Source organism: Onychomys torridus, chromosome 4, assembly GCF_903995425.1.
Source record: "Onychomys torridus chromosome 4, mOncTor1.1, whole genome shotgun sequence".
NCBI lineage: Eukaryota > Metazoa > Chordata > Mammalia > Rodentia > Cricetidae > Onychomys > Onychomys torridus.
The window spans coordinates 120,628,347-120,647,169 of NC_050446.1; the positions used below are offsets into that span (position 1 = coordinate 120,628,347).

The 18,823-nt window shown below is 41.2% G+C and overlaps 1 protein-coding gene across 2 annotated transcripts in view; it reads left to right on the plus strand.

The window, feature by feature from the left end:
* Chd6 (chromodomain helicase DNA binding protein 6) overlaps positions 1-18,823 on the plus strand; it is a 125,146-nt gene that overhangs the window by 61,786 nt on the left and 44,537 nt on the right. For both annotated transcript variants that reach the window (XM_036185592.1, XM_036185593.1), the window contains exons 17-21: positions 11,256-11,420; positions 13,195-13,374; positions 15,809-15,919; positions 17,495-17,697; positions 18,329-18,528. In XM_036185592.1, coding sequence (XP_036041485.1) covers positions 11,256-11,420; positions 13,195-13,374; positions 15,809-15,919; positions 17,495-17,697; positions 18,329-18,528 — 859 coding nt within the window. The remainder of the gene's footprint in view (positions 1-11,255; positions 11,421-13,194; positions 13,375-15,808; positions 15,920-17,494; positions 17,698-18,328; positions 18,529-18,823) is intronic.

An 18,823-nucleotide genomic window follows, 5' to 3' on the forward strand; every position in this document is an offset into this window, starting at 1 on the left:
TGAGTAAGGGAATCATTGATAATGACAGCCCAGGTCAGAGTAAGAGTTTTAATTTTTTGGCTCTTGGTCCTCCAGACTAGCTTCTCTGTTTCTGATCCACCTATTTCTGTTTTATTGGTTATTATAAAGGTTTCATAATTTGGTGAGATTTTTTTCTCTTTTTGATGTGTCATGAAACTAGCTTTAAAAAAAAACAAAAAAACAGAAGAGCTCAGGAGGCAGAGCCAGGCAGATCTCTGTGAGTTTGAGGCCAGCCTGGACTACAGATTGAGATCCAGGACAGGCACCAAAAACTACACACACAAAAAACCCTGTCTCAAAAAACCCACACCACACCACCACAAGGAGGAGGAGGAGGGGGGAAGAGGAAGAAGAAGAGGAGGAGGAGGAGAAGGAGGAAAGGTTTAGGGTAATTCAGAGGCAAGGAATTGGATATATAATTATTGGGAAGTGATTGATGGATTTGTAAAGACAATAATGATATGTACAGGGACAGTTCAAGAGTCTAGAGATAAAACAAGGTTCTCCTGCATGCTTGATGGCCTGGAGTCTACCTACAGAACGGTGCACTCCAAATATGCACAAATACACTTCTGTTCCTTATAATGTTTCCTCTGGCACACGAGTGCTTAATGCAAAGTAGAGGAGAATCTGGAGACTCAGACCTTCAAATCACTTTATGATTGCCTAGATTGTATCTGAATTACCTGTGAAGATGGATAAAATGAGGGCTCTTAATGCTAATGAAAAACTACTAGATCATTCCCAAGTAGTATTCTTGTTCCATACATTTTGTGTGTACACACACACAAACATTTTTAATAAATGAATCATCAACTTTTCAACGTTATTGCCTTTGGAAAATAGGTTTAGTCATAAGCAATTACCTAGGAATGGATTGAGGTAATACCGTCTATACTGCCTGATAGAAATATTAAACCATGGAAATGAGAATGCACTTTGAACCAGGTTTTAACCTCTGTCATAGTGAAATTTTAGTAGAGCTCCAGAGATCTCAGTTCATTTGAAAGAAATGTGAGTTCACTGTGGTCTCAATCAATATGGCACTATCTGGACCAGTCTATAGTTGTTTCTAGTCAGGACACACCAGGAAGCTGTCATTGCAGGGATAATCTATTTCTTAATTGATCCCTGTAGGGCCTTGAAAGCAAGCATGGTTATAGGAAGACTGGACTCTGCCAAAGTGCACCTGAGTCTGAACTAGGGAGCTTTCCTAATAAAAACAAATACAAGATGGTCATCATAAAGAATTTATTTTGGCCGGGCGGTGGTGGTGCACAACTTTAATCCCAGCACTCGGGAGGCAGAGGCAGGTGGATCTCTGAGTTCGAGGCCAGCCTGGTCTACAGAGTGAGTTCCAGGACAGCCTCCAAAGCTACACAGAGAAACTGTCTTGAAAAACCAAAAAATAATTTATTTTGACTTGGTTTCAAAGGTTACAGCCATGTTAGCTCTGTTGTCTTCAGGCCTGCAGGAAGGCAGCACATCATGGTATCAGGCTCCTGGTGGAACAACCTGTTCAACTCATGGTAGCTAGAAAGCAGAGAATCAATAGCTGGTCCCAATATCCCCTTCAAGGATATCTCCACCCCAATCTAATCCTCTCCTGCTAGGACCCATTTCTCATACTTTTCTCTAGTGCTAAGCACATCTTCAAGGCAAGTCTCTGGACACAACAGCTTCCGTGGTTGGAGAACAGAGCTCCACTCTCAGTTAGCATCAGAAAATAGTCCTGTTTCCTTTTAGGCTGCTCATTGCTACTATGAGTCCATTCTTCTGCCCTCTGATTGTTTTCCAGAAAGGGAGAGGTGATGTGGTTGGTTTGGTTTTTAGTTTTGGTTTTGGTTTGTGGGACAAGTCTCATTACATAGCCTAGGCTGGCATGGAACTTGGATCTTCCTGCTCCTCCGCCTTTTAAGTTCTGTGCCACTGTGCCTGGGTAGGGGTAATTTTTAATTTAGATCTTCATAAGATATTGTTGTTGAATATCATCTGTTATTTCCTGTTAAATCTGGTTGGTCTGATTTGTCCAATAAATCATATCCTGCTCCCATTCCCTGATTGGGTCAGTTCAAAAATAGATATAAGTGAACAATAGAGGATCAAAACATTAGTTTCAAAAAGTCTAAAGCCATTTACTAGCTAGACGTATAGTCAAAATTAGACTCAGTGACTCCTGCACATGCACATCCTCATGTCTTGGCTAAACTGGCCCACTCAAGTCATTTGGCCATCAGTAGAGTGGAAGGTGCCCTGGTAAGCAGAGACTAATTCTGTGTTCAGAGACAGGACGGGCCTCCAGTACTGCAGCAGCAGCAGCAGCAGCAGCAGCAGCAGCAGCAAGCGTTGTCTAGGTTCCCTGTATCACAGAAGCTTAAGAAATGGCAATGGGAACAGCAGCATAAGAAGGAAACCGAGAAATGAAAACTTGATTTCTTCTTGGGAAGCAAGTCTTGGCAAAGGTGGAGAAGAACCTCTTAGGAGTAACAAACAGTATGGTATTACACTCTTCACCTTCCTTGTTGTTGCTCCTCAACAACCTATTGTTTCCCCAGTTTGAAGAGAGTTCAGGTTAGCAGTGGTGGATAGCACAGTTCAGGGGCCTTCCTGTGTCTTAATTTCCCTGAAGGCATAGTTGAGAAACCATAGAAGCAGATGTTCTGGCTAGGGGCACAGCATTGACTAATGAAGCTGGTGTGTGTCCATGGGAGTTTGGAAAAGAGAAAAGGAAATTCATACTGCAAAGATAGCCCCCTTTGTCACTATCAGTAGAACTTCAGGAGCCCTCCACACTACTCCAGGGAAAGTAGGGGACTGGTTCCTCCAAATGCTGTTATGTAAATAACATGAATTTGGTCAATGAATAGATGTCGAACTGTGGGATATGCCAGACATTAGCTGAAGAGCTAGAGCTAATACCAACGAACTAAACTAGTTGCCCTTCTCATACAGCAGTTATTCTGAGAGATGGTAAATAAGGAAAAATAAGATATTCACATATGGTAACATTTATTATAAAGAAAATCAGGATGAGGAGACAAATAAGATGCAAGTTGGGCACCCTGATTTAGGTAGAATGGTCTAAAAAGAATTCTTTTAAGATGGTGTTGTTTGAGCCTAGATGTTAAGGAAGCATGTTACAGAAAGCAAACAGAATGACTGTGTAGAGTAGGAATGAGCACAAATAATACCAGTGGGACAGGAAGTTCCCATACTGTAGTTCCAAATAAAGTTGATCAGGTTTCCTTGCCTCTCATTCTCTTTTTGCTGCCCCAAAAGTACTCTTCCTATTGTAAAAATGTGCTACTCCTTTGTATTCTCTGCTGGCACTCCACTGATTTAGCCGGCATGTTTATTGAGCTGGAGACACTGCTAGGCCCCAGGAAAACTAAAGTGATGAAGTAAGTCATGCAAGAAATGCAATGGGGCCAGGAGGTGGTGATGCATGCCTTCAATCCCAGCACTCGGGAGGCAGAGCCAGGTGGATCTCTGTGAGTTCGAGGCCAGCCTGGGCTACAGAGTGAGTTCCAGGAAAGGCGCAAAGCTACACAGAGAAATCCTGTCTCGAAAAACATAAATAAATGAATGAATGAATGAATGAATGAATGAATGAATGAAGAAAGAGAAAGAAGGAAAGAAAGAAAAGAAAGAAATGCAGTGGGAAGATCCACTGGTGTTTTACCCCCAAGAATAAATCTTTAGCTAGGAAATGCAGATTCAACAGTAGACCTGCAAAGATAAAGGAAGAGCAGCTTCCTAGTCTTCCCGATCCCTAATATGTAGGTAGCCCTTATTGCTTCTTCTCACAAGTAAGTAGGCTGTGGATACAGACTCCCAAAGTCTTAGGAGAAAATGACAGTGCCTCAACGTAATACCTAGGGTTGGAAAATGGGTCTGGAAATTCAACAGTGTGCTAAAAGTGGTTGAATTAGTTATGAGTTTCTGAGTTGTGAATTAGGACTGTGAGTTGTTTTTTAACCTGTGGTTGTGCGAGTTTTCATTAAGGAACAAGTATAATTTAAAGTGTTAAGAAAAATGTGCTTTTAAAATGTAATAGAACTGCTGACTCAGAAGAGAAGGGGGCGGGCAAAAGGAAAAAACAGCTTTGTGTCTGGGTTTTTATTGGGGATTTTTAAGTCGTTCTAAGACAGGGTCTTACTCAAACTCACAGTCCTCCTGCCTCAGCTGAGTACTGGGATTGTAGGTATGAGCTACCATACCTGACTTTTTTTTGTTTGTTGTTTTGTTTCTGTACCATGCATTTCATTTTTACACAGTTGTAAAAGGCATTGTGTAAGGTTTCGCTGACCTCTGTACTTGAGATTGGCAGTAGTCAACTGAGGGCAGAATGAGTTTGTAACTGGTCACTGCTAGATGACTGAGCTGTACCCTTTTGTTTGCATTGAAAGCACTGTGGATCTGTGGCTGTTTTATTTTCTTAAAACATTTCATCTGGCCTTTGTCCACCTCAGATGGATCAAAAAGGAAAGAACCAATTGTGAATCTACAAATCATGCAGAGCATCAGAGCTCTGTGATTTTTTTTTTCTCCAAGTGTGAAAGATTTTAGCATCCCTGCCCAACTGTGTCCCACTCCTGTACCCTTGCTCTGATACATTTCATTTGGGCCCTACTACAGTTGCTGTCCTGTACTGAATATTTCTCTACCTTTCTTTTGTACATGTGAGTTCTGATTAGGAAAATACTTTGAGATTTGACCATATCATGACCAGTCAGTGTCTGTCTCTCCGTGTCTCTCTCTCTGTCTCTCTTTCTCTCTCTCTCTCAGATTTGTTTTTACTTTATTATGGGTGTTTACCTGTTTGTATGCCTATGAATGACAAGTCCCTTAATTGTGACAAGAGCTACTTATCTTGTTGTCATTTCAGGTAAATTGTCTTGGGAGAAAGAGCATTGTTTGTCTGCTGATGTCATTTAGCTGCTTGTTTTTCTTGGTTAATAAGAAGCCCAGAATGAGGAGCCTGGAACAATCTTCATTGTGGTCAGAGACCGATGTTCCTTCTTTCTTTTTGTCCTATGAACCTCTATGTTTATGATTAATATTATCTTGGTCTCAACCTGAGGCAGGAAAAAGAAGGCCGTTAAATGTGATGTGTTTGCATAGGATCGCACAACTCCTGTAGGTGACTCTGTGACTGTTCCATCTCCTTGTTGGATTGGACAGCCTCACCACTGCTGAGAATGTGCATGTGCCTTCAGTTGAGCACATTTCTGCCCTGTGTAAAAGTTGGATTCTAGCCAGGCAGTGGTGGCTCATGCCTTTAATCCCAGCACTTGGGAGGCAGATCCAGGCAGATCTTTGTGAGCCTGGGCTACCAAGTGAGTTCCAGGAAAGGCGCAAAGCTACACAGAGAAACCCTGTCTCGAAAAACTTAAAAAAAAAAAAAAAAAATGTTAGATTCTAGGCATGAATAAGAAAGGGAATATGTGTGCTACAAAAGTACTTAGTGTATCTGTTACATTCCTCTTGCAGACCTTTGTCTAGAATACTTACTCAATTTTCTTTTGTAGTTACCTTCAAATCCATATAAGCCAGAAAAAAAAAAGTGTCAGTGTTTAATTACCACCAGAAGGCGGTGTTACTTACCTTCTAGATCAGCAGTTCTCAAGCTGTGGGTCACGGGTCATCTGAGACTATCAGAAAATATAGATACTTACATTACGATTCATAACAGAAGCAAAATTACAGTTAGGGAGTAGCAATGAAAATAATTTATGGTTGGTCTCTACAACATAAGAACTATAAGAACTGTATTAAAGGGTCAGAGCATTAGGAGGGTTGAGAACCACTGTGTCCTAGAAGCCATATTATTTATCTTAATCACTTTAATTTTTAAATTAACTTCTATTATTTATTTATTTATTGGGGTGAGGAATGTGCACCACTTCAGGGATGTGCACCACAGTGGAGGTCAGAGGACACTTGTGGGAATTGGTTCTCTCCTGTGGGACCCTAGAAGTCATCAGGCATGGTGACAGGTGCCTTTGCCCACTGAGCCATCTTGCCAGCCCATTGATCACTATTTTTATCTGCCAGAGTTATCCACCGAATCTCCCAGTCTAGCAAAACAAAGATTTGCTATCACTAAATATACTGAAGGATGCAACAGCAAAAATCAACCAATTCAGTTATCTATCATCAGAAAACTGAATAAATTTTAGTGTACTTAACTTTGAACAAAGAATGGGGGAATGTTTGTATAGACTGCTAGGGAGTCTTTCTCAACATATTGTTGAAAAAATAAAAGAGAAAATATATGTGTATATGTTAGCATTTATTTATTTATTGGGGGAGTACACAGGGTCTCACTGTGTTCACTTTGCCTGACCTGGAACTCAGTATGTAAATTAGGCTGGTTTTAAATGCTAGCGTTTATTTTTAATGAGCTAGTCCTGTCTGTCTCTCCCTCTCCCTGACCAAAGAAAGGTAAAGCTAAAACCCAAGTTGGTGTAGTTTTTTAAATGGTTTCCTGTAGGGGGAGCTAGGAAACAATGTATGTGTCAGAAGCCAGTTTTCCCAATCATGGCTTAAATTTATAACTTTAGAACCACTTTAAATATTTTATATCATCATTGTATGGATAGATTTTTTAGCCTTTTAAAAAGTCTCAAAATACTGAGTTTCAGTTTACTTTTCACCTAACCTCCTTGGTGTTAACATCTTATATAACCGTAGTATAATGAATTATTAGAACCAAGATATTAACACAGATACAGTATTGCTAATGAATCCACAGGCTATTTGTATCCCTTCAGTTTCCCATGAAAGAGAAACTTTTTCTGGTCTAGAATCACATTCCATCAGAAGTCATGCCCCTCAGCATCCTCCAGTGTATGACAGTGCCTTTGTCCTTCCTAACTTCCATGAACATAACATTTTAAAAGGTACTGACAAGCTTGTTAGAGTTTTTCTCTTGGTTTGTCTATTTGTATTTGCCCATTTTTTTTCCTTAGATGTAAGATTATGCATTTCAGGCAAGAATATTGTAGACATGATAGTGTCCTTATCACTGCACGCTATTAGAGCACATAATGTCATATGTTCCTTTGATTGTATTGTGATTTTTGACTTGGTTTAGATGCTGTCTCCCAAGCCTCTCAGTTATAAAATTTACTTATTTAGATTAGTTGGGTATCTCATGAGTCTTACAAATACACTGATTCTCATACTTTCCCCATTGATGTTAACATCCATCAACAGACTTCCCCTCGGTCAGTATTACCATAACGTTTGACTGATAATAATTTTTGTACCCATCATTTCTTCTGTATTTTTTGAGTGGGAATAATAGTTACTTTTGTCCCATTTATTTAGTTAGGGATTCGTGGATATTTATGTTTTTTATTTTGTTGGTGTTGGTTTGTTTTGTTTTATGTTTGGGTCTTGCTGTGTTGGCCAAGCTGACCTACAGTTCCTAGGCTGGGAGAATCTTGTTTCAGCCTTCTGAGTAGTTAGGACTGTAGGCATATGTTAATACCCCTGTCTACTTTATTTTATAAGACACTATTCTCACCGTTTGCCTCAAGCTGTTTTATCCCACTCATACCATCTGAGCACTTTTCTCTTTTTTGGACAAGATGTTCAGATTCATGTTAACATTTTTCCTGACAGGGTCTTGGAATTGGCTATTTCTCCATGATCCTTTTTATTTGAGGAAAGTGCTTAGTGATCAAGATCTGAAATGCTGTGTACCTATAATCTTGGCACTTGGGAGTTGGAGACAGAAAATCAGGAGTTCAAGGCTTGAACTGCATAGCAGGTTTGATACCAGCCTGGATTATATAAAACCTGTCTCAAATACATAAATAAATAAAAACATAAAGCTAGATCTGGCTATTCAATATAGCCACTGCTAGCCTCTGGGCAGACCGAACTAGGAAGTAGATGCATACATAAACACAAGCACTTATGCCACATACACTGTTTATACTGTAGATTTCTATTTGTAATGAGGTTTCTGATTCCAGCCCATTGTGAGGGTCTTTGTGGCCTTATCTTCTTTCTCTGGCAAACAGACATCTTGGTCACATCACAGCAGCATATTTATTCACTCATGTCTAGCATAAAATTCAAATAGTATTAGGATTACTGACCAACATTTTATAAAAAAATAAGTTTGCTCAAAAATTTGATTAATATAGAGTAGGTTATTTCATCTGTAATGTTATAGTATATAAACAAAAATGTTATTTTCCAAAGGTTCTTAGTTTAGTTCTGTTCTCCCCATCAGGTTGGTTAGTTGGTTGGACAAAGTCTCCTATACTATAGTCTGGCTTCAGATTCTCTATGGAGCAAAGATTGGCTTTGAATTCATAATCCTCCAGTCTTTGCCTCCTAAGAGCTGGGCTCACATATATGTGGTACCACAGCCCCTGGAAAGTCAACTCTTAAAATTCAAAAACAAGGTGAACAATTGGGTCTCTCTATTAGGTAAACAGCATAGCCCCCAGCTAGAAATTCTCTGTATATATGTTTATTCATTTTTTAATTTTATTTACTTTTTATTTTCAATTCTGATAGACTTATTCAAATTTCACAACTAGGTTTGCATTTTGTCCCATTTACTTTATCATTTTTGCCTGTTTTTCAGTTTTCTCTTTTTCTCTGAGACACACATTTCAGTTGATAATAAGTTAGGGGCGTAGATCCTTTTACTTTCTTAACACTTTGAGTCTCTGTTCCATATGTACAAGGGCCTTCTCTTTTATAACCATAGTGTAATTCTCGGAATCAGAAAATAAGAGCATTACTCTTTAATCCTCTAGTCCATATGAAATGATAGTTCATTTCTTTCCTTCTGTAACGATCAGTCCCCTAACCCAGGATCAGCAATTGCGTTTACTCTCTAGCCTCCTTTCATCTGGGTCATTTCCTCAAGCTTCTCTTTTTCTTTGAAGCTTTTGCTGAGTGACAGCTGTCTGTAGACTGCTTCTAATTTGGATTGTCTGCCTGCCCAGGAATGAGTTCAGAGTTGGTACCCCTACTGAATTAATGCATCCTTCTCAGATATCAGAAACATAAAAGTGTGGTCTTTATTTGTCTGGTCATGTTCACTTTGATCACTTTGGTTTCCCTATTCAGAAGCAGCTATTTTTCTCTTTGGAATTTGTAAGTAATTCTAGAGAAATACACTGGGGCAGTGTCTGTTCTTGCCCAAAATTTGACTTGTGGTATTGGCTTCTGTTAGTTATCCTTACCTGAACCAGTGACTTTATGCATGTTTGTTGGTTGACATAACTGCTCTAGAGGCATTTTCTTTTTTTCTTGATTTATTTATGTCAGTATGCACTCGTGGGCTCTTTAATTCAGTGGGTTGTAATTTATTAGTATCTTCATTTTGATGTTCAGATGATGTTACAATTGCAGTAGGAGTCTCTTACAAGGTGTGTGTGTGTGTGTGTGTGTGTGTGTGTGTGTGTGTGTGTGTGTTATGATATTATCCTTATGCATGCTGTGCATGCATTTTATTGCTGAATCCACCACTAGCCCTTTTTAATTCTTATTTCAAGTCAGGATCTTACTAAGTTACCTAGGTTGGCCTTGAACTTGCAGTAGCTGGAATTAACAGCCATGTGTGACAGCTCAAGTGTTACTTTCCTTACATGGAGCACAGTGTGTTTTTGGATATCTCTCTCTCTCTCTCTCTCTCTCTCTCTCTCTCTCTCTCTCACACACACACACACACACACACACACACACACACACACACACACCACTGAAAAAATTTCCCATTAAAAAATACTTACATGCTTTTTCAGTAGTGCTGTCTGTGTGTTGTAGTAGTAGTATTTTTTGGTAATAGACATATTAGTCAGTGTTCTCTAAAGGAACTGAATTAATAATAAAGTCAGTATTAAGTAACATGGGAAGTTAACTTGTCAGCAGGGGTAAGCAAAAGCTCTCTTCCTGCATGTCCTTTTATATAGGATACCCAGCTTTAGGGTGAGTCTTCCACCTCAAATGATCCAATTAAGAAAACATTTTATAAGCATGCCTAGCAGCTTGAGTTTTAGTTAATTCTAGATGTAATCAAATTGACAACCAATATTAGCCATCACAGTGTGAAACTGGTCTTTGTGTTTGGTGGGCTTCTGCTGTCATGCCACTTGAACACTGCTAAAGGATTCTGGTGTCATTTTTCAGCCATAGAATTAGGGGAAAGGTCTGATTCTAACCAGGGTGATTCCCTGATAGGCAGACTTAAGAATCTCTGTTTAGTCAGGCGGTTGTGTCACACACCTTTCATCCCAGCACTCGGGAGGCAGAGGCAGAGGCTGGCAGATCTCTGAGTTCAAGGCCAGCCTGGTCTACAGAGTGAGTTCCAGGACAGCCAGGGCTATGTTGTGAGACTATTTCTCGAAAAACAAACCAAAACAAAACAGTAGGAATTTCTTCAAGTCCATACGAGGCAGGCAAATAAATCTGTGCCTCTTGACAGAATTTGAAAGCCCATCTGTGAGATACCTGGCCAAAAATCAGATCTTAACCTAATCAGATCACAAGGTAGAACTCCAGTTTAGAGGAAATACAGGGGCAAAACCACCCATTCAGACACAGCACAAATAGAGTAAGCAAGATGGGAAAACAGAGGACTGGCACATTGTAATAACAGCTGAGTGGGAAGGCCAGAAGGCTGGTTGATAGTGGGAATTATTTTGTTTTTGGAGGCATATAGCTTAGAGATAGTACACTGCCTGCCATGTGTTGGACCTTTGTTCAATCTCCAGTGCTATGGGGTGGGGGGGCGGAACAGAGGGGTTCTTTTAGTATAGCAGTGGTGAAGTGATATGTTTTACCTTTTGAGTTCCATATTAAAATATGTAAGAATGAGGAGCACTGCTTAAGATTTGCTGCCCATTATGTAGAGTAGGTGTGTGGTAGAAAAGAAGCAAGATTGTCCACAAAGGTCCGCTGTGGTTTTGTCTGTGTTTGAAATTTTTTGTAGTGAAATTTAAAATAGAGGAAGTGCTGCTGCCTCTGAAACATTTCCCAGAGGTGGCATTTCTTGATGGTGAGTTTCACCTCACAAGATGGCTGCATCCCGACTACAAGCCAGTGGGGAGGACGGCTGTGTCCTTCCCATTGCTTTGGATCATCACATGGTAGTTAACTGGGAAAGAAACGAGTAACTCTACACATGAGCTAATGTCATTGTGTTTGTGTGCAAATGTAAGTATACATGGTGACAAAATGTATATGACCCTTCTTCTCAGGCTCAGGCCCGGTGTCATCGAATAGGCCAGAGCAAAGCTGTGAAGGTATATCGCCTAATCACTCGAAACTCCTATGAGCGGGAAATGTTTGACAAGGCCAGCCTGAAACTAGGCCTGGACAAGGCTATTCTTCAGGACATCAACAGAAAGGGCAGCACCAATGGAGTGAGTACATTGTACTTGTCCTGGAGCATTGAGGAGCATGTGCCTTTAGTCCCGGATCAGGCAGGTGGTTCTCTGAGTTCCAGACCAGTCATGCTGAACAATGAGAGTGTCTCAAAAACAAGCATTAAAGGAGCACTTGTCAGGATTCTTTTTTTCCTTCTGAGAGCTTTTTCTGGGTCCTTTTCACCACTGAAGTCAGTCCTTCACAGCATAGTTAGGTAACTCCTATAGCAGGAAGTAATCTGGAGGCAGTCCCTATATTTTCTGAATGGATAAAGGCAGTTTGGGAGCAGTTGTGTGGTAGAGCTGCCCAACATGAAATAATATTGCAATAAATTTTAACCACATCCATCAGCACTGGCAGGTTTAAGATTCTTTACTGTATTTATATGAGCCAAAAGCCCAACATTTTAATTACATATTTGTTATTCTACTTTATCTCACACCCCAAACTTTGCGCTGCCTTTTTTTTTTTTTTAATTATTTTTTATTTTCTGAGTATGAGTACTTGCCTACATGTATACCATGTATGTGCCTTAGTGGCTGCAGAGTCCAGGAAAGGATGTCCTAGCTTCCTAAAACTGAAGTTACAAATAGTTATGAGCTGTCATGTGGGTGCAGGGAGCCAAGCCTCTGTAAGAGCAGCAAGTGCTCTTAACCACAGAGCCATCTCTCCAGACTGATTGATCTTCTTGATGATGAAATGAAGTCAGTGTTATCTATGTTCCCATGACCCCAAACAGCACACAGTATCTTTTTTTAAAGTGTTCAATGTGTGATACTCAGTAAATAATAAATGAACAAATTAGCTTGAAGTATGACAATAGTCTTTTTCTTGTTGAGCATAGTAGCACGTGCTTATAACCTCAGCACTTGGGAAGTGGTGGCAAGAGGATCAGGAGATCAGGGCCAGCCTCTGCTATACATGGAATTTTCAAGGCCAGCCTGGCTACACTAAGACCCAGTCTCAAAAACAAACAAACAAACAAAAAAAAAAAAACAGTGGCAACATGATTTTGAGTTCAGATTGGAGAGAGTTAAGAATTACTGCTAAGATTCTTAAATTTCATAAGTACAAAGCAGCATGTCTCCTTCATCTCTGGCTTAGAGCATCAGAAATGGAGTGACAGCCTTAGTCCAGATGTTCTCTATCCTTAGCTATGCGTGTGTTACTAACCATCCGACTCTAAATTGCCCTTCCTGAGAGCTGTGGAATTCCCTCTTGTGATTGAAATAAAGAGAACCAGATTGTTAATTAGAACCAGGAAAGGGTGTTTTGAACTCCATTTCCTGTTTTCAACAAGTGGTTGAAATATCACACTTGGCGCAGGATCCTTTTTTTTAGTTAAGGGATGACATCATTTCCAATACAAATGTATTTATTTAATAATGAATAAATCATCTTTTCTCAGCTTATGTGGTACATCTGGAGGCTTTAAAGATATAAGTTCAAACTAAAATATTAAAATAAGATGTCAAGTATATCCTCTTCAATGGTGCATAGCTTTAATGGCTTATCACATTTGATGATAACCAGTGTCCTGAAGAATGTTAGGCCTTCGGGTTGTGTGTTAGGCTTTACTGCAGAGCTCCCTGTATACAGTTGCCTGCCTGACTCCCCTGCAAAATAGCCAGGGTACCTTCATCTGAGCTGACATTTCTGGTTTGTCTTTCTGATGTGTGCAGTTAGTAGAGGAGCTGTATACTGAACCATGAGAGCCACATTTGAGGCTGTTTTTTTCCTGTGCATTTTCCACTTTGGTGACCCGTTCAGGTACAGCAGCTCTCAAAAATGGAAGTGGAGGACTTGCTCCGGAAAGGTGCTTATGGGGCTTTAATGGATGAGGAAGATGAAGGCTCTAAGTTCTGTGAAGAAGACATAGACCAGATTCTGCAAAGAAGAACCCACACCATCACCATCCAGTCGGAGGGGAAAGGGTCCACTTTCGCCAAGGTACATGACCTCTTCCCCATAGTCATTTGGGTAGAAGGGAATGGATTGCTGTGTATTCTTTTAGCTCATCAATGAGGCTTCTGTTCCTCCAAATGCAATCTCTTAACGATGTAGACACTTAGAGAGAAAGAGTCACAGACTGTCAGAAAGAGGAGCAGGTGGTCACAGGCATGGAGACACTAGTACTTTGTTGTGTCTGCTCTTTACAAGATCTGCTCCAGAACCCAAAAATATCTTGATGCTTTTGTAACGTTTTCTTTAAGCATTTCCATTTCTCAAATTCAAGAAGTTATTTTCACTTCACAGGAATGGGTTGTTTTTTTTTTTTTTTAAGATTCCCAGCTTCTCACCTCAGGATCAGCTTCCTCTGTTGTTTAGGTCACTGGGTTTAGAACTCTACAGATTACTCTTAGGTTGCTCTGACTGCAGATTCTGCTAATTCCTATGGGAGCTTTATGGCCTATTGTGATCAGTCTCCTATGTCATGTCAAGACTTGTTCAGGAGAACATTTTGTGCACAGTAGGGGAAGTATAAGTAATCTGCATTTCATTCAACGCCTCATATCAATCCAGTACCATTCTTTTAACATGTGTGGTGTGCATGCATGTTCAAATGGTGTGTGTGCTGAAGAAAGGGAGGAGAGATTGTATGAGACAGGAGGGTCATGTCAGGGGAAGGGAGGAACCCATAGAAACAGCTGACCTGAGCTCTTGGGAGCTCATGGACTCTGGACCAACAGTTAGGGAGCCTCCATGGGACTGACCTAGGCCCTCTGCATGTGTGTGACAGTTGTGTAGCTTGGTCTCTTTGTAAGGCTCCTAGCAGTGAGATCAGGACCTGTCCCTGGTACTTAGCTGACTTTGGGAACCTGGCCCCTATGCTGGATTACCTAGCCCAGCCTTGACACAAGGGGAGGAGCTTGGTCCTGCCTCAATGTGATATGCCATGCTTTGCTCAAGGCCATGGGAGGCCTGCCCCTTTCTGAATGGAGATGGAGGAGGAATAGAAAGGGATGGTTGTAGATGGGGTGGGGCATAAAGTGTGTGTGTGTGTGTGTGTGTGTGTGTGTGTGTGTGTGTGTGTACACCAAAAGTTGGTAATGGATGTCTACCTTGATCATTTTCTACTTTATTTATATTGAGGTTGTATTTCTCCCTAAACTTGGGACTTGATTCCAGGTGGCTGCCACACCTGCCCAGCTTTTACATGCAGGTGCAGACTTCAGTCTGCACTTAAAGAGCAACCACTTTATCCACTGAGCCTCTACTCAGCCTCAGTGCCTCCTTTGGGTTTTTGTTGCTGTTTTGTGTTCTGGTTTTTGAGACATAGGCTCTATATAGCCCTTGCTGGTCTGGAACTTGCTATGTATACTAAGCTGGCCTTGAACTCTGCCTCCCAAGTACTGGGATTAAAGGTGTGCACTACTACACCTTATACCCTGCCCCCACCCCAACCCACACATACACCAGTGCCTTTTTTAAAGTAGATACTAACTATAAAACTGAAGGTTAAGAAAAATAAATCTGAAAATAAACCCTTTCAAACCTAGTGGGTAGAAATGTAGTTCAGTTGGTAGAGTACTTGTGTGACATGCATAAAGCCCTGGGTTCAATTTCTGGCATCACATAAAACTCAGCATGGTAGATCTATAGTCCAGCACTGGTGGTGGGGGAGATAGAAGCAGGAAGGTAAGAAGTTCAAGGTCATCCTTAGGTATATAATGAGTTCGAAGCCAGCCCGAGGTGCATGAGGTCCTGTCTCAAAGGGAGGGAGGGAGTGGGGGAGAAAGAAAGAAGATAACCTGTTAGTCAAGCATTATGGTGAATGATTGTCATCCCAGTACTTGGAAGGCTAAGGATCACAGGTTCTAGGCTAGCCTGGACTACATAGTAAGATCCTTTATTTAAATATATCTTTACATATACTATACTATACCATACTATAATATAATATATATGTATATATATTTGTGTGTGTGTGTGTGTGTGTGTGTGTGTGTGTGTGTGTGTAGGTTTTAAGTACATGCCTGTAATTCCAGCTTTCAATATGCTGATAAAGCAGGAGGATTGCAAGTTTGAGGCCAGTCTAGGGTGTACTTGGTTATACTTTGTATCAAAAAACAAAATGTGCAAATAAATACTGCTCCTATAGACAACTAGACACCAGGTAATTCATTGCTACATTACTGTTGTCTAAAGGGCTTGTCTTCTTACTTTGAAGTTCTTAAGTTTCAGGAAAATGAGCCTGTAGATTGAAATTTTGATTTCCTTAGTCTTTAAAAGGAGGGAAAAAATGAATGGTTTTGAGATTTTGGAAGTGCTGTTAGGGTTTTTAATTTTGACATGGATGGCTTCTGTGTTTCTGGTATATTTGAAATTAGTTTTATTTGTATTCTGTTCAAACCCAGTTTGTTAACTTTTGTCTCCTTCACAGGCTAGTTTTGTGGCTTCAGGAAACAGAACTGATATTTCCTTGGATGATCCTAATTTTTGGCAGAAATGGGCTAAAATAGCCGAATTAGACACTGAAGCAAATAATGAAAAGGTACTGCTTATTCTGTTCCACTGAACAGTTAACTGGGATTGCATGGGACCGTGCCTACATGGCTCAGGTCACTATTTACTCCTGAGTCTTGATTCTTAAAGGAAATGCTGTTGTAACACACTTAAAAAGTGGTGGCACATAGACAGCCCTTGATGAATGTTAAGTGGCAGAACTTTACAGTGACTAATGGAATACAGTCTGCTGGGCACCCAAGAAGTTAGATAAATGCAATTAGAGACCTGTAAATAGGTCAATCCCAGGTTCAATACTCTCTAAAAGCAACCTTACCTCTTAGCAATCAAAAGGAAGAAGGAAAGGGAATACCTGCTGGCTTTACCTCCATTTTTTTTTTTCAGTGTCTCAGATTTTTCCATTTTGTACATGAGAGAGACCATGGGCACCAGAATAAAACTAGACTGTGCCTTTCTGCAACACACTTGACCTTCCCCAGATAAGTGAGAAAGGAAATGTTGATGCCCCAGTGACAGAGTCCTAGTCATTTTGTGACTGGCTCTGGTGCCTAGCCAGCTGTGAGATACCCATAAAATTCAAGCTTCTCTTCCTCTGTCCCTGACCCATGGGTTCACTTCACAATGAGTACATAGCCTTTCTTCCTGTCTTCTTCAAGTGTAGGTTGACCTCTGTGGCCCACAAACCTAAGACAATTTCTTATAACTTAGCTAAGTCAGTGAGAACCCACATAACTATTCTGTTGTAGTTATAACTGTGGGTGATTGTTGTTTCTCCTCCTTTAAGAAGATTCTAAGCTCCTATAGTTACCTGATTGAAGTGCAATGAAGAATATCTTAATCAAGGAGCCACTGTGTGGGCAGGACAGTGGTAGGGGAAGACAAGCTCCTACCCTGTAGGCAGCAAAAAGCAATGGGAGTATTCCATAGTAGGAAGCAAGGTCACTGAGGCAGGGTGCTGCTAGGAATCACTGTCTGGGCTGCATAGGGAAATGCTGAAAGGTTTCAGCTGGCCTTGAGAAGAAGTGCAGGAAGAAGGGATAAGAGACAGAAAACAGTGGGACTAGAGAAGAAGCAATTAGTGTGGTCAGGGGAGCCACTGAAATGAGATTCTTGAACAAGGAATTTTGTCTTCTAGCAAAAGGTTAGTAGATACAACTAAAGGAGGTGGATAATGAAAGCAGCAGGATGTGTTTTCTTCAGGAAGTTGCTGAGCAGATGGAATCCTCTCACCTCTCCTGTCTCCAGAGCTTAGACTGCTCTCTCCATGCCAGACAGAACAGCTGGGGCTCCCCACTCCAGTCTTTCTGGGAAATAGCAGACTAATGCTTTGGGTACTTGGGGGCTTTGCTTGCTAGAATGATGGCAGAAACAGCAGATGGTGGTGGACAGCACTGATTGCCAACAGCTTGAAGTCCCTGAGAATCCCCTATGCGTGTCCTGTCTGTGATCTTAGAGACAGCAGGTGTGCTTCCCTGCCAGGGGATGACATGGGCTGGTTCTGCCTCAGATGAGCCCTGAGGAATGGCATCAGGGTGCTGCTGTGCACTATGGTAAGGAGTAAAGAGAAAAGGGATCTCCTCCCCACAATTGTCTCCATTTCCAGGAAAGCTTAGTGATTGACCGGCCACGTGTGAGGAAGCAGACCAAACACTATAATTCGTTTGAAGAGGACGAGCTTATGGAGTTCTCAGAGTTAGACAGTGACTCAGATGAAAGGCCCACAAGATCCAGGCGTCTCAATGACAAAGCCAGGCGCTACCTCCGTGCCGAGTGCTTCCGGGTAGAGAAGAACCTGCTCATCTTTGGGTAGGTACTGGCTCTGCTTAATGGGAAGGGGGGTGCTGTTATTTCCCCACTTGCTTTCTTTCTTTCTTTCTTTTTTTAAAGTCCCTAAGATTTGTGCAGTGAACTTCTAGTTCCCTCTGGGTACCAGCTAATGAGAGCTGCAGGAACGAAAGAAAGCTGTGCTTTGTACCAGAATTCCCCTCATCACTGTGCTGTTTTGCTATAGTGTAGACATACTGTGATGCTCTCAAATACATGTTACAGTAAATCTCTGATACCAGTTTGCTGCCTGGTACTGATTTCCTCTCTCGTCCAGAAATGTATTGTAAGGAATCAGTACAACAAATGTTGCAGTTAAGGCATGGTTATGCAATGGTTACTACAGCTGCACTTTTTCAGTTCCAAACTTATTTTCTGCCTCCAGTGATTTGGACCATCACAGTTTAACAATAGCAACCATATGATCCAGTGTGTAGGACACCTTAGAGACAAGTGGGGCATGCAGTCAAAGTCACAGGCCTTTCAGGACAAAGCTTTTAGAATACCTGATAATGCCTATTGGTGGATGAGGAGCATCTTGTCTCTTGAATTCATGCTGCGTGGAGGGTGTGTCTGGCTCTTCCTCCAACATCTTCTGTATTCTTACCATCAGCTGGGGCCGGTGGAAGGACATCCTGACTCATGGGCGATTCAAGTGGCACCTGAATGAGAAGGACATGGAAATGATTTGCCGGGCCCTGTTGGTATACTGTGTCAAGCATTACAAAGGAGATGAAAAGATCAAGAGTTTTATTTGGGAACTAATCACACCTTCCAAAGATGGACAAGCTCAGACCCTCCAGAACCACTCAGGTAAGAGGTGAAATAGCTCTACTGTGAGCCCTCCTCTTGGGTTGTTGTTGCCTGTGTTGTTCGGTTAGAAGGGCAATGGGCTCTTGCCATTTCCTACATGTGGTGGTCTTGCTCACCTACCCGAGTCCATCAGAATCACCCTGAACTGGGACTCACATCTTATGTTCTGTGGCTCACCTTTTTCATTTCACCATTCTGTACTTGTCACGTCTGGCATGACTTGTCTTGTATTGTACTTCTCTGCCCTTAATGAAAGCTTCCCTTCAAGTCTCCTCCTTCTTCCTACTAGACTACC